Raw genomic sequence first — 16,313 nt, 5'->3', positions numbered from 1 at the left:
CAAACTAGACAAAAAAGTATTATTATTATCATTATTACCACCCCAAGACCTCATGGAATCAAAGACTCATTTGGGAGGTCCTTTTATCACACACACAGCTCATCATATCATGTTTTAAACACATTCAAACTCTTTGCAGACACCACATTCTCAGGCAAGGCATTCCAATCATTCAAAACTCTGCACGAAAAAAACCTGCCTCTCACTCCACCACTCACACCCTCTTTATACAGTTTCCAGGGATGACCTCTGGTTCTCCCCTGATCTCCCACTATTCTCTGCAAAACTTCTCCAGCATTGATCCTATAACAACCCATTACCAACTTGTAGGTTTCTATCATATCTCCCCTCTTCCTCCTGCCCATCAGACTCTGCAAATTACATCTTCTCCATCTTTCCTCATACTCGACATTCCAGAGGTCAGAAACTACCTTAGTCAGTCGCCTTTGGACCCTTTCCAACATCTCTTCATCCTTCTGAAAACCCGGTGACCAAATCCAGGAACAATAGTCCATGTGTGGTCTAATCAAAGCCTTATACAACGGAACAAGAATCTCCCTATTTCTACATGTCGGTGTCCTCCGCATCATTCCCAGAAGCCTTTGTGTTGTTTTCACAATTTTGATGATGCATACCCTAAATTTTAAATCCTTATCCACTATCACCCCCAGATCTCTTATTTCCTCTACCACCAAAAATATATTCTCACCAAGCATAAATTCTGCATCCTATCTTTGTTTTCCAAATTTTAAAACATTACATTTTACAATATTGAACTCACATCCCCATTTCTGTGCCCAATCACTCAATCTATTCAAGTCTTCCTGTAAGGCCACAACATCTTCACTACACTTCATGGTTCTTCCCAACTGAATATCTCCATCTAAATCTTCACCTATATCATTAATATACAAGTTAAACAGTAATGGACCTAACACAGACCGCTGAGGCACTCCACTAGTGACTTTCCTTTTTCTGGATATCGCTCCCCCATACACAACTTGTTGATACCTATCAGATAGGCAGTCTCCAATTCAATGCACCAATCTAATATCCAACTCCATATGCTCTAATTTGACTGTCAACTTATCATGAGGTACTCTATCAAAAGCCTTTGTGAAATCCAAGTATATATTACAGTGTATCCTTTTCCTCTGTCTAAGGAAGCAGTCACTTTATTGTAATAAGTATGTAGATTACTAAAACATGACCTCCCTTTAGCAAATCCATGCTGTCCATCAAAGATAATATCGTTGTTGTCAACCCAACTCTGGATCCTAGTTCTCACAAGCTTCTCCAACAACTTAACCACAACATCTGACACACAGATAGGCCTATAGTTTGATGCTTGAGTTCGATTACCTCCTTTATGAAGTGGCACAATCTTGCCCTCCTTCCACTCCTTAGGAATTGTCCGAGTGCAAGACTCATATTAAAAAAATATGTCAAGGTAGGTGTCAACTCCCTGGCACATTCTTTCAGAATACGTGGTGATATATTATCAAGTACCACAGCCTTATTTACATCCATTTTACTCAATTCCCCATAACCTCTTGCTCACCTACAGTCAGTCTCTCCTCCCCATCATCAACTGCTTTCAATCCCTCCATGAAGTCACATTCACAAAATTGAAAGATCTTTAAGAACTGCTCATTAAGTATCTCCACCACACACATTCTGCATCAGCTGTCTTTATACCATTTTCTCCTATCAATGTCTTCCTCCCATAATTATTCTTTCTTTTGCTGGCTACATATCGAAAGAACTCCTTAGGATTCTTTCTGGCTTCATTAGCCAACTGCTGTTCATACCTCTCTTTAGCTACCCCTCAGTAACCAAGTCATCCTCCTTGCTTGTTCTTTGTAGACCTCATGGAATTGATTATTTCCACTTCTCTTATGCTGCCTCCACAATACCCTTTTTCTCTGTATCACATGCTTAATCTCTTTATTCATTAATCTCACACCCACCTTATTTGACCTTCTCACCCTTGGAATACATTTAGACATTGCATCTACTAAATAGTTTTTGAAAATCCCCCAAGCTGCACTGATCTCTTTTCCGGCTAACTCCTCATTCCACGCTACACCTGCAAGCCATCTCCTGAGCTGTTCATAATCACCCCCCCCCTTGTGGTTCCACATATACCCTTTTCTTATAGTGGTCCTCGCACTGCTGGCAATGCAATACACATTATCCCTACCAGTCCTATTGTATGGAAGTGAATGTGGACAATAAAACAAAAACACAAACAAACATTGATAACTGAAATGAAGTTTATGAGAAAAACTGCAACGTATACTCTATTTGATCACAACAGAAACAAAGAAATTATGAAAGAATTAAACTAGGAATCAGTAATAGAAAAAATTAAAAAATATAAACACAAATGGATGGAACAAATTGAAAGAATGAAAAGAGAAAGATTATCAAAACAAGCCTTAAATTACAAACCATTAGGAAAAAGAAAACAGGATGTCCTCTTAAGAGATTCAACGATGACTTCTAAGGACGGAATAGGCCACTCTAGGCCTTGATAAGCATGATGGTGATGATGATGATACATAATTAAAATAATATTAGTTAATAACTTACCTTATATTCCTCCAAAAATCCTTCATTAGAATTTGAACTTTTCTTGCTAATATAGCTTGGTAAATCATCAATATGGATCTGAGTGTTGCTGATATATTTAGGTGGTTTAGGCTTTGCAAAACAAGCTAGAGAAAAAAAAAATATCCAGAAGAAATACTTAAAATAATGCAACATTTGTGATTCTTTTATAAATAAAATAAGACACAAAATATATCACAAATCCAATGCACCATATTTGCTGGCGTGTAAGATCCACTTTTTTCTTTGAAAATAGGTCTGAAAAACAGGGTGCTTCTTATACGGCGATACTCAGTTTTTTATTACTTTCATTTCTGAAAATTTTCTCTGTTCCAAGTTATGTGATTTCTTTCTTGCTTCCTTGCGGTGTGTGAGAGCATTCCAGTTACGTAGAGTTCAGTAGATGTGCATGCACTATCATCGACAATCACAGATGTGTTCCTGTTCATTTAAACTTTTCAATTGTTGTTGCAGTTGTTGTGAATGGTGATAAATTTCTGCCATTAAATTTTCTCTAAATTTCTTGGCAAATTATGGCTGAAAACCACTGGCATTGCTACAATATCGCATACAAGCTATGTGTGATTGCATATACTAAAGAACATGGAAACAGGGCTACAGACAGGCATTTCGGGCCACCCACAACTGAGAAAATTATAAGAACTTAGCAGAATCAGGAAGAGGAATTAAAAAAAGCAACTCACAGTAAACATAACCTATGAAGTGGAATTGCAGAATGGCCAGAACTTGAGTCAGAACTGAATACTTGGATTTTAGACCACAGAAAAGTGGGACTTTAAGTGCCTACAAAAATGATTATTCATCAAGCAAAAGCAATAGCCACTAACAGAGAGATTGCCAACTTTACTGGCTCAACATCATGGCGTTCAAGATTCATGAAGCTATGTATGCGGACTAAAACAAAAACATCACAAAAGATGCCAGCTAAATATGAAGAAAAAATTATTGAATTTCATCGATTCATCATTAATGATTAAGGAGATTAAAAGGTGGGTACTCTTTTCTAGTTAGATTAGGTATTTGTTGAAAGTAGACCTGCTTATTACTTTATATTTAAAATATTTAAAATGAATTTATTTTATAATAAATTCAGTATTTATTATAAATATTATAATGAATATTATAATGAATTTATAATATTCAGCGATAAAGTTTTTTTCCTAAAAAATGTGTGCAAAAAAGGGGGTGTGCGTGTTACAGGCCGGTGAGTCTTATATGCTGGCAAATAGGGTATATGTGACTCCACATTTTAGGTGGCAGAAGAATTTCACTGATTGATGAAGGGTCATCACTATGCTTACTGAAGGGTCATCACTATGCTTACTGAAGGTCTGAAGTGACTTCAAAAAATATGATGTTTAGTTTCTAGAGCAGGATGTCTAGATCACCTAACTTTTAGCATCCCCACTGTATCAATTATGATGATAAGTTTGCAACTTTTGACTGTGAAAAGCCACTACATGAAACTGACTCCTGTTTCTCAATGACTTTCTGAAATGCTATATACTTCAGGAACTCTCTATCAATTCCTAAAGACTACTGCAAATGCAAAAAAGTAAGAGCTCCCTCTGCCTCCTCCAACCTCAACCAAAACATACTACAGAGCCATCATTTTTTTTTTAAACAAACAAAGGATTCTTTAGTGCATAAGTTGAAGAGTATAAAGAACAAGCCAGGAGAGTGACTCAGTAAGGAAAACAACAGCAGAGTATAAAGCAGCATCATAGTTAGTGGAGTAGCAGTGGAGAGGATGAGATGTATTTGGGAGAGTAGAGTAGTGTGCCTTCCCATGATGAGTCCTTAGACACCCTGGAGGTGTCATGTAATAATAATAATAATAATAATAATAAGCAGAAATTGGCAAATCAGGCCAAGAAAAACTCTAGAGAGTTTTTTAGATATAGCAAGTAGAAGGAAGAATGATTATGATAAGATGAAGTTAATGGATGAAAGTGGTAGAATAGTTGCAGAAGATATTGTTTATGTATTCAGTGATTAATTTATGATGGTGTTTCATCCTGTTCAGGGTGGAATCATGAGAAACTTAAGTGTAGAGGACATAGGATTTGATGACATATCAACACACATCTTAAAGGAATTGGAAGTAGCATTGGCATGCCTATTTTAATAAAAGTCTTGAAATAGCACAGGTTCCAAATGAATGGAATGAAGGAAGGTAAAATTGTTCCACTCCATAAAGGTGGTGTTAGCTTCAAATTATAGGCCAGTCTTTATATCTAGAGTTGCGGTGAAGCTACTGGAGAGATTGGCGAAGAGGTAGGATATAGAAATGGGTTGATAACAGCGGTAATTTCTGTGGTTATCAGCATGGATTTGATAAGGGGAGATCATGTTTTACTAACTTATTATGTACTATAACAAGGTGACAAATACCTTGGATAGGGGAGATGCATATACATTTTTTGTGTACATAGATTTTACAAAAGCTTTTTAGACTGCCACATGACAAGCTGGTAAATAAATTGAAACAGATGGGATTAGATAACAGACTTCAGAGATGGATCAGTGACTGGCTGTCAGATAGACATCAGAAGGTTGTATATAGGGCTGTGGTATCCGAAAGAGAAAGGTCACTTTTGGTGTACTGCAGGGATCAGTTTTGGGACCATTGTTGTTCAATTTGTATCTTAATGATATTGGGACAGGTTTAACTAGTGATATGCAGCTGTTTGGAGATGATGCAAAACTGGGGAGTGCAATACAAAGTCAACTGGATGTTATGGCCTTAGAAAAGGACTCAAACAGATTGCACGAATGGGCAAGTAAGTGAAACTTTCAGTTCAATGTTGCAAAGTAAGGTTTGAGATTTGGTAAGAAACGATGGGATTCGAAGTATACACTTGGTGGGGAAACTTTAAAGGAAGTAGAGGAGATTAGTGATCTAGGAGTGATAGTGGATAAGGACCTGAAATTCAGAGGCTGCATTGCACAAGTTGTGAAGATATCACATCAGATAATGAAATGATGTGGAGAACCCTGGGAAGTAGAAATGGAGAGATTATGATGCCATTGTATAAGGCTCCATATGTGCATCCATATGAAGCCTTGATCAGGTTTCATATGGATGCATATGGATGGTGCACAGATTGAGTTACCTAGTTTTCATGGTGATGAGGATATGTTAGAAACGGTAGTCAGTGTCTTTGGAATGTGGAATACGAAGACAGATTGAGAGAATGTAAATTATGAGACATAAAAAAATGGGATTCAAAGTATACACTTGCTGGGGAAATTTTAAAGGAGGTAGAGGAGATGAGATCTGGGTGTCGTGGTAGATAAGGACCTGAAATTCCAGGGGTCCACTGCACAAGTCGTGAAGATGTTGCTTTGGATAATGGCAGTGATGTGGAGGTCCCTGACATGCAGAAATGAAGAGGTTATGATGTCACTGTATAAGGCTTTGATTAAGCCTTATATAGATTATTGTGCACAGATAGAGTTACCTTGTTTTCATGGTGATGAGGAAAGGTTAGAAAAAGTGCAGAGAAGATTCACAAAGGTGGTCAGTGGTCTTTTGAATGTAGAGTACAAGAACATATTGAGAGAATGTAAATTATGAGACGTTTAAATTAGTCAGGTGTTATTATTATCAGGTTGACATGGTAGAGATTTTTCATAGAATGGGAGAGTGGAGTAAAATAAAGGCCATCCCAAATAACTGTATAAAGAGGATGTGAGCAGAGGAGTGAGGAGCAGGTTTTTTACATGGGGAGTGGAATGCATTGTCTGCGTGTGTTGCGAATATAGACACATTGAATCAGTTTAAGGCATGGTTGGATGAGGATTGTGTGCAATAGCGTGTACCTCCCATGATGAGTCTCTGACTCCATGGAAGTCAGATGTTACTACTAATAATAATAATAAAGGTTTGCACAACTACATACAGATTTGCATAATGTTCCTATTAATATCTGTGATCAAACTGTCAATCCAATATCTTTCAATTTATAGAAATAATGGATGTTGAAAATATCTAAGATATTTTTGGTTTTATTATTTTTGGTTGTGTTATATATCTTCAGAAGATACCAGTAGTTAAAATGTGACATGTTTCACTGCCAAAAAGACAGTGACACATGTCACATTCAGTTAAAATTAAAGTTCTGTGAATGTAACCCACTTCTTTATTCATAGTGTAAATTCCTCACAGGTAATTAATTAGAAAATTGGATAGTTATTATTATTATTATTATTAGCCCAAGATCCAATGGAGTCAAAGACTCATCTAAGAGGTCCTTTTATCATATACACGGCTCTTCATATGCTCCTTAAACACTCAAATTCTCTACAGACACCACACTCTCAGGCAAGGCATTCCAATCATTCACAACTATGCATGCAAAAAACCTGCTTCTCACTTCCCTGCTCACACTCGCTTTATACATCTTCCAGGGAAGACCTCTGGTTCTCCCCTGATCTCCCACTGTTTTCTGTAGAACCTCTCCAACACTGATTCTATAACAATCCCTTAGTAACTTACAGGTCTCTATCATATCTCCCCTCTTCCTCCTATTCAACAGACTCTATAAATAGAATCTTCTCAATCTTTCCTCATATTCGACATTCCAGGAGCTCAGAAATTACCTTATTCAAATGACTACCTTAGTCAGTCACCTCGATCCTTTCCAAAATCTCTTCGTCCTTTTGAAAACTAGTTGACCAAATCTGGGTACAGCAGTCTATGAGTGGCCTAATCAATGCCTTATACAATGGAACAAGAATCTCCCTACTTCTACAAGTCAGTGTCCACATTATTCCCAGAAGTCTTTGTGTTGTCTTCACAATTTTGGCAATGCATCCCCTAAATTTCAGATCCTTATCCACTATCACCCCAAGATCTCTTATTTTCTCCATCTTCAACAATATATCCTCACCAAGAATAAATTCTACATCCCATCTTTGTTTTCTTGATTTTAAAATCTTACATTTTGAACTCTCATCCCTTTTTCTATGGCATTCACTCAATTTATTCCAGTCTTCTTGTAAGACCACAATATTCTCTACTGTTGAGAGTTCTTCCCAACTTTGCATCATCTGCAAATAACTGAATATTCCTATCCAAATCTTTGCCAATAAGCAATGGTCCTAAAACAGACCCACGGGCACACCACTAGTGACTTTCCTTTTCCTAGATATTGCTCCCCCCATACATAACTTGCTGGCACCTATCAGAGAGCCAGTCTTTGATTCAATACATTAATCTAATATCAACCCTATCCACTCTAGTTTGACTAGCAACTTATCATGTGGTAATCTATCAAAACTTCAGCTAACTCCTCATTCCATGCTACACCTGAAAGTTGTCTCCTGAGCTCTACATAATGACCAATCTTGTAGTTCCACATGTACCCTTTTCTCATGGAGGTCCTGACACTGCTGTCAACCACAAAGGTAATCACTTCATGGTCACTCTCACCAACTGGAAGGTGATTTGACACATCATTTATAATTACATCCTCTGATGAGATGATCAAATCCAAGACCTTCAATCCACGTATACCCTCTATTACATACTGTCTGAGGTAGTTGTCCCTCAAAATCTCAAGAAATTCATTTTCTTTACTACCAGTTGCTATCTCATCATCTCAGTCTATACTGCCATAGTTAAAATCACCCATAATAAGCACCCTTTTCTTATTTGCTTGGCTAATTTGACTATACATTTCATAGTCACTACCATCCACATTTCCTGGTCTATGACAACATCCAACTAAGTATTTCATTCTATTCACCTTTATCTCACACCATACTGACTCAAAACCACTGGCTCTATTTCCCACTTGCCTCTCTACTTTGTATGAATTTATCTCTTTCTCTATCATCAATAGCTCTTCCCCTCCATTTTTACCTTTTCTATCCTCATGAAACACATCATACCCTTTCATCTCTATTCCTGTCAGTATGTCATCCTCATCCAACCATGTCTCACTTATTCCAACGATTTTTGAGTGAACAGACTCAATTAATGCAATCATTTCATTTGCCTTGTTTCTTATACTTCTAGCATTTGTATACAAACACAGCAGCACATTCCTGGATAACTATTTCCACTAACACCACCTATTTGATGCAATTCTCCACGCTTAACTCTAGCCATTTCTTTTTCTCCTTATTCATCTTCAAACCTTCTTCAGATCTAACTGTTTTCCCTTGATCCCAGGTCATCCCCCCCCTTCCCTTTTTGTCTACACATGCATTCACATCCTCTTGAAGCATCTATCTTTCCCATGCTGTGTTCCCCTGAGCCTCCCCATTTTTCTGTCTTTCTTGCACACCTGTTCTCTCATTCTCCATACCCATGCTGCTCACTTCTTCATTCACAACCACCTCTTCAATCTCTCCTGTTCTTCCACATTGCTTACCATTTGATCAGATTCATTCTCTGCACTCACTTCTCCAAGTGACTCACACCAAAACCACTCACATCATTGCTCCTATACAGTTCACTTCATCCTTCAAACTGATTCTACACATTAACAAACTGCATTCCTTTCTCCTCATCCTCATACATTTCTGCTAATGCTAACATATTATAATGCTTGCTCTCCACCTCATCTCAGCACTGTCATATCTGGGCAACACATTTACCACCTTTCCTATTATATTATTCTCTTTTATCCATCTCAACAACCTCTTGATATCCAGTCTGACGTGTTCTTTGTTTGCAGTCAAGTCATTTGTACCTATTACAACTATCAACCTTTTTGCTCACTTACTTCTCATATCTAACGTCTCAATCACTCTACACATTCTAGCTTCAGTAAAACATACTTTATGCATTCTCTTGTTCCAGCACACCTTTAATAATTGAATCATCATACAATGGCACTCGTGGGTCTTTTATTACCTCTTTTATACATTATTTGTTTTCATCATTTTCACTTTTCCATATATATATCTTGAATTCTCTTAACTTCATTCAGCATCCATTTCATTTCTTGCTTCATCTTAACCAACTGATCTTTCAAATCTTGACTCACATTTTCGCTGTCATTCATTCTTTTGAACATTTGAACCTTGCATCAGACTTTCGCTCTCATTCATTTTTTTGAATTTTCAAACTTTCGAACCTTGCGTTATATACGCTTGTTCACAGTCAATGCTGCTCGCCACTTATTTTTAACCACTTTGTTTTGTAACCACCGCCACATTCACATCACGTTCATCTTTCTTAGCATTGATTGTTAAGTTTCTCAGATTGCACATTCTCTTTTTTAACACTTTTTTAAAATTCTTTTGCTGCTCTTTTACACCATCCTTTTCTAGACGAGCACTCATCCTCCTCCTCCCAGCATTCTCGCTACTAACACTTTCAGTTATCGATATATTCTTCTTCTCCTCTTCTGCTCATGGCAGGTTGAGTTCCTCAAAGATGAATTTTTGCCATTTCTTTCAGTCTGTTGTCTTTTTATGTCTATTATGGAGTTTAAGTGGATACTTTCTTTAATGTTGTCAATCCATTTCTTTCTTGATCTTCCTCTGCTGGGCTGTCCTTCAATTCTACCATTTCATAATATGTTTGGTAGTCTTTCTGGATTCATTCTTGAAACATCAACATATTAGTACTCATGAAACCTTCATTCAGCTCACACTTCACACACACACTCTCCTTCCATCTGCCTTAAATATCCACAATCTTCCTCTGCTGGGCTGTCCTTCAATTCTACCATTTCATAATATGTTTGGTAGTCTTTCTGGATTCATTCTTGAAACATCAACATATTAGTACTCATGAAACCTTCATTCAGCTCACACTTCACACACACTCTCCTTCCATCTGCCTTAAATATCCACAATTTATCTATATAATCAAACAAGTACACATAGCACACCTCACATTTCATGAAACAACTGAAACCAAAAATTAAATTCCTGCATGAACACAGCCATATGTTAATGCAAAGAGTGTTAAGTATTTTAAAAATTCTATATGATAAATATGTTGTCAGTTGAACGAACCTCCCACAATGAGTTCTGCCTAATCCATGGAGAGTGTAATAATAATAATAATGATATTAATAATAATATTGTGTGAATAAGGGTTAGTATTAGTTTCCTGCAATATGTGATGCAGAAAACCAACATAGATCCTTGAATAATAAATTTAAATAAATTATTATTAATACATAATAATAATAAATAAAGATATCTATTGGCATATTATCAAAATATCAAATATAGCATAAACATCAAAAAAAGCACAAAATAACACATAAAATGATAAAATATTTACAAAGAGATATGGTCTCATGGAAAATTATACAGAAAAGTTAGGAACTGTAGTATGAAATGTTACACAGAAAATAAATAATGAATTGCAGTATGAAATATCAAAGAGAAAAGTAATGAATCATTTTACTCACATTTTTCTTGATTAGAAGTTGGCCTACCATCTGTCACCAAAGGACCATCGATTGCCTCTGATTCAGACACTTTAAATGAAACGGAGTATGTCTTAGATTCTGATATAATAGAATCATGTGGGGCATAACCATCACTGGTTAACTTTTTCAATTTTCTGAAAAAAAAAAAAGGTTCATAATAAATATTGTTCCTCATATAATACTCAATAAGAAGAGCATACATAATGGAGAAGTTTTTCAATCTTTTATTACACTGGAATTTTTGTTCACTTATATGATGTTATATGATTCTGATGAACTTCTTTGATATGATTATGAAAATTAAAAATATTCTATCAACCATTTTCTCATTAATATAATCCTATCCTAATCGAGGAGGATAAGGTATTTAGCCCTATGCCTCCTGGTGTCTGTAGATGCATGTGTTCATGGGGCCAGTTTGCCTGTTCTAGGGGATGAAAAACCAGTTTCCAGGTGAAAAAAAACCTTCTACCTCCATATGAGACTGGATAACTCACCTTTCATCAAAAGAGACCAGACAAAGGTTCTTCACATCACTGACAGGAATTGAACCCAGGTCTTTCCGACCAAAGGGCTTTGGTCATACCAACTGAGCTACAGAGGCTCATGTAGCTCCAACCAACGAAAACTTGTAAACTTACACAGTACATTAGCACTGTAGATAAGCTTAGGATTTTTATTATTATTATTATTGATACTTCATTTTATTTTTTATACAGTCTGAAACCATACTCCACTGACCAAAAATGGAAGTTTCTCTGGCGATTTCAGGTCTCCAATAAGTAGGGTGTTGGTCTCACATTTGAGTATTCATCTCCTACCTAAAAGCGATCACAATCTTCATGCCTATGGCAGGTATGTATATATATATATATATATACATGACGGCATCCATATATTCGCTTCCTATTGGCCCATTTTGATAAGGTTTCACTGGTTTGACAGCTGTTTCAAACTGGTTGGGTTTCATCAGAGACCACACAGAAACCTTAAGAGAGCAAAAATTCTCAGTACTAGGGAACTTTTGAAACATTGCTCTCTTTATTCTCTTGAGGTTTCTGCCTGGTCTCTGATAGACGAAAATCAACTAGTTTGAAACAGCTGTCAGACCAGCGAAACCTTATCAAAATGGACCAATAGGAGGCAAATATATGGATGCTGTCATAGTGGGCATGTCTCCTATAAGGTCCGGCTAGGGCAACTCATAAATACTGGTGAGTGTATTCCCATAAGCTCTCTGGTCAAATTTCATATGAAACTTTTATAGTTTCTGTATTCAGCTTTGAAATAATGCTGGATTTAATATCCACTCGATTTTTATAAATTTTGCATTGCCAAAGTGAAGCCTTTTGGCTCTTTATTTTAATATATAATAAGAATATATTATATTATATTATATTATATTATATTATATATAATATTATATTATATAACTATAATATATAATATATAATACTATATTATATAACTTCAAACCACGAAATTTGTTGGTTTAAAGAGGTATCAGCAAGTTATGTTACGAAGCAACATCCTGGAAGAGGGAAAATTATTACTAGTGTGCCTCAAGGGTCTATTTTAGGGCCAATACTATATAATTTGTATGCTAATGATATTGGGGAAAGATCTGAATGTGGACAGACTGAGAGACAATTGTTTGTTACTGATGCAAAGTTGGAAAGAACTATGAGCAGGAGTAAATGTTTTGGCTTACAAGAGGACTTGAACAGACTGAATGAATGGACAAGTGAATGGGGATCACAGTTCAATGTGTAAAGTAAAAGGTTCTAAAATTAGGGAAGCAGAAATTGGATGGTATGTATTCAGTTGGTGAGGATATCTTCTTCAGTTTCTCATGGTGAGAAGAAGCTGAATCCGATGAAGGATCTGAAGGCAATTGTGGTTGAGAGAACACACAAAAAAATTTTGAGAACACAACACACTACTAAAGTGTGAAGATAGCACAATGGATTATGGCAATGATGCAGAGGACACCAGCATAAAGAAATAAGGAGGTTATGCTCCCATTATATAAGGCCTTGAGAGCACATGAATTATGTGCATAGATTTGGTCAACTGGTTTTCAAAAAATTGAGATATTTAGGAGTCAAAAGATGATTGAGTAAGTAATTTTCTGATTAATGGAATGTTGAGTAGGAATACCTAGGAAATACAATTTGCAGAGTCTAGTGGAAGAGAGGAAGAAAGAGATATTATTGAGACATATAAGTTCAAATGAGGTTATTATAAGATTAATGAAGATAAAGTTTTTCATAGAATGTGGAGAGACAGTAGAGAGAGAAGAACAAGAGGACATCTCTGGAATCTATATTATTATTATTGTTGTTGTTGTTGTTCTTATGATTCTGGACCTCTATGGAGTCAAAAGACTCACTGTGGAGGCCCATCCTAGAAAATGCAACATCTATCATACCACTCCTTGAACTCATTCACTATTTATGCTCTCACCACTCTATCAGGAAATGCATTTCACACTTCAACCATCCTCAATGAAAGGAAACCACTCCTCACCTTCTTTCCTCACAATTTCCTTTCCTAACTTCGAAGCCTCTGAAAGCTCAGTTAGTATAGATGAAGTCCATTGGTCAGAAAGACCTGGATTTGATTTCTGTCTATGATGTGAGAAATCTTCATCAGGTGTTTTTACCGACCTGGTAGGCCAAGTGGTTAGTATATCTGCTGTCCAGCCAAAAGGCTTCAGGTTTGAATCCTGCTGTGGGCATGGATGTTTGTGATAGTCTGTAAAAATACTAGTGGTGGCAGTAGATAGCATTGGTGTAGATGATGATGGTAGTTGTGGCTTCTTGTGGTTGGTGGATTGAGTGGTGGAGATGGAGAGTTGTGGAGTGGGTGCCCTCCATCAATAAGTTTTTGGATTCCTTAGAGGTCACATAATAATAATAATAATAACTTCCAGGGATGACCCATTCAGGAGTTCTCAAACGTTCTCAAAAAAACTCTCCAGTGTCAACCCTGTAACTATCTCTCAACAGCTTAAATGTCTCAATCATATCACCTCTCCTTCAATCTACCAAACTTTGTAATCCTCATTCCCTCAGTCTATCTACATGACTAGAATTGTACAGTCCTGGTATCATATTTGTTAACTGCCTCTGCACTCTTTCCAAAGTTAATTTATCCTCTTTAAATCCTGGGGACCAAATTTGAGCACCAATAGTCCAAATGTGGTCTGATTAGGGCTATATAGAATGGAATGACAACTGTTTTATCTTTGCTGGTCAGTGTCTTTCTTAGTATTGTTGCAGAAATCCTCGGTTCCTTCACCACCTTTGCGATATGTTCTCCTAATTTCAGGTTTCAATCAGCAATCACCCCCAGATCCCTTGCCTTCCCCACTTCCTCCAGTACAGTTCTTCCAACAGAGTATGCAGCCTCCCATCGATGTATTCCAAACTTCAAGACTTTGCATAAATTAAAGATGTCAAGAAATTATATTCTTAGTTTAATGTTTTATCAAAACGTAAGCAAACAAAGTTTGCACATAATAAATTTAGTTTAATCCTTTATCCCAGTGATAGCAAACAAAGTTTGCGCCTGAAAATATCGTCAGGATTGAATATAGTGTTGTACTATTTTACCTGGGTACCTAGTGAAAAATAAACTTTCAACATCTTTCTCTAAATCCAGAGTAATTTAATAAAAAAAAAGGTGGTAAACCTTTTAGCAACTCCTATAGGTAAAGATGACCTTGCAACTGCTTCTGCCTGGTATCTCCAACTATGGGCCTGGCTCCCACTGAAGAGACCTCAATAAAGGTCGAAACTAGTCTGGGTAGTGGCCAATCCCTTAATGCATAACAGTATACATATTCACAAGGAGATGTGTTTTGCATTATGGGAGATACTGGGATAGGAGTGTTGGTAGCTTGCTCCACCTTTGCTACGAGTTGCCCTGGTATTGCACTACTTACCCGGGTAAGATAGTACAACACTATATTCAGTCCTGAAGATATTTTCAGGTGCAAACTTTGTTTGCTATCACTGGGATAAAGGATTAAACTAAATTTATTATAGTCTAACCTAGTGAAAAATAAACTTTCAACAAAGTTTGCACATGAAGTATCGTCATGACTAGGCTACTTGTATATAGAGGCTAATGACTTCTCATCAATTGCTTTAGTATCCCAATGAAGAGAGGGATACTAAAGATTGATGCAATCTTTTTGTGTGTTTTTGGTGTGTTATAATTTGATAAAATACGTTGCAAGTAAGTATGGCTCCAGTACAAGGAAAATGGCAGCCAGTAATGATGGTTCACCATCTTTATCAAAGAATGGTAGTATAAAAGAGATGATTCAGTGTACTAACTGCGAAATGTATGCTTTGCGGAGTGCGGTTGGAGTGTGGTTAGATGATAATAAAGGAGTGAATGTGTGTAGAAAATGTAGGGAGAATGAGAAATTGAAGAGTATTTCGGATTGTCAGTGTGATATTTTTGTCAAACTTCAGAATGAAGAAAATAGGGATATGACAAGAAATGGTGAGGTTGTACCAGAGAATTGTGAGAGTGTGAATGTAGAAAGTGTGAATGATAGTATTAATGGTTTTACTGAGAATAAAAAAGATGAGATAGACGCAATGAGTGCGATCGCATTGTTGAATGGTGCGATACAAAGGGCAAAACAGCAGCTAGAGCGTATGAGCAAAAGTCAACTGAATGAACCAGCCAATAATAAAAAGTATGACAGGAAAAATAGACGTATGGGTGTGAATATGAACAAAATGAAGGACAGAGTGCTGTATGGAGACTCGTTAGTATGAGGTGTGATAGTAGAGGATTTGACAAAATCGTACCAACCTGGTGTGACCATAAAGGATGTAACTGAGTCTATTAGAGAGCAAAAGGAAAGGGTGAAAGAAATGATTGTTGTGGCAGGTACGAATGATTTGAAAGGAGACAAAATGGAAATGATAGAAGACCTGAATGAATTGTTTGAAGTAGCAAAAGAAAAGAGTGAGAGAGTTAGAATGATTAGTCTTTTGCCACGGTATGACAGTGAAATGTTTAAAAGGAGGGCCATAATTGCGAATGACTTTATGCGTGGGTTATGTATGACGAGTGGAGTGGAATTTGTGGACGTGTGGAGTGAGTTCGATGGGCGAAGGGATCTATATAAGATGGATGGCTTGCATTTGAATGGTTACGGTGCAAGAAGACTTCAGAAAGTGTTGTTGAATGTGGTGGATGTGCAAATTCAGGGAAACTAGATTTATTATTATTTATTTATTATTAAGG

General features: G+C 36.7%; 1 protein-coding gene across 1 annotated transcript in view; it reads right to left on the bottom strand.

Moving 5' to 3' along the window:
- The window catches only part of LOC150108517 (receptor-type tyrosine-protein phosphatase mu-like), a 1,155,664-nt gene that overhangs the window by 310,047 nt on the left and 829,304 nt on the right, over positions 1 to 16,313 (bottom strand). Inside the window, exons 30-31 of the mRNA XM_090415942.1 lie at positions 11,019 to 11,173; positions 2,596 to 2,720 (exon numbers count right to left, since the gene is read on the bottom strand). Coding sequence (XP_090272068.1) covers positions 2,596 to 2,720; positions 11,019 to 11,173 — 280 coding nt within the window. The remainder of the gene's footprint in view (positions 1 to 2,595; positions 2,721 to 11,018; positions 11,174 to 16,313) is intronic.

The sequence above is a fragment of the Typopeltis vanoorti genome, chromosome 3, assembly GCF_054136105.1.
Source record: "Typopeltis vanoorti isolate ZY-2024b chromosome 3, IOZ_Tvanoo_1.0, whole genome shotgun sequence".
NCBI lineage: Eukaryota > Metazoa > Arthropoda > Arachnida > Uropygi > Thelyphonidae > Typopeltis > Typopeltis vanoorti.
Note: the sequence above shows the minus strand (reverse complement) of the source record. Positions and strands in the feature narration are given on the sequence as shown.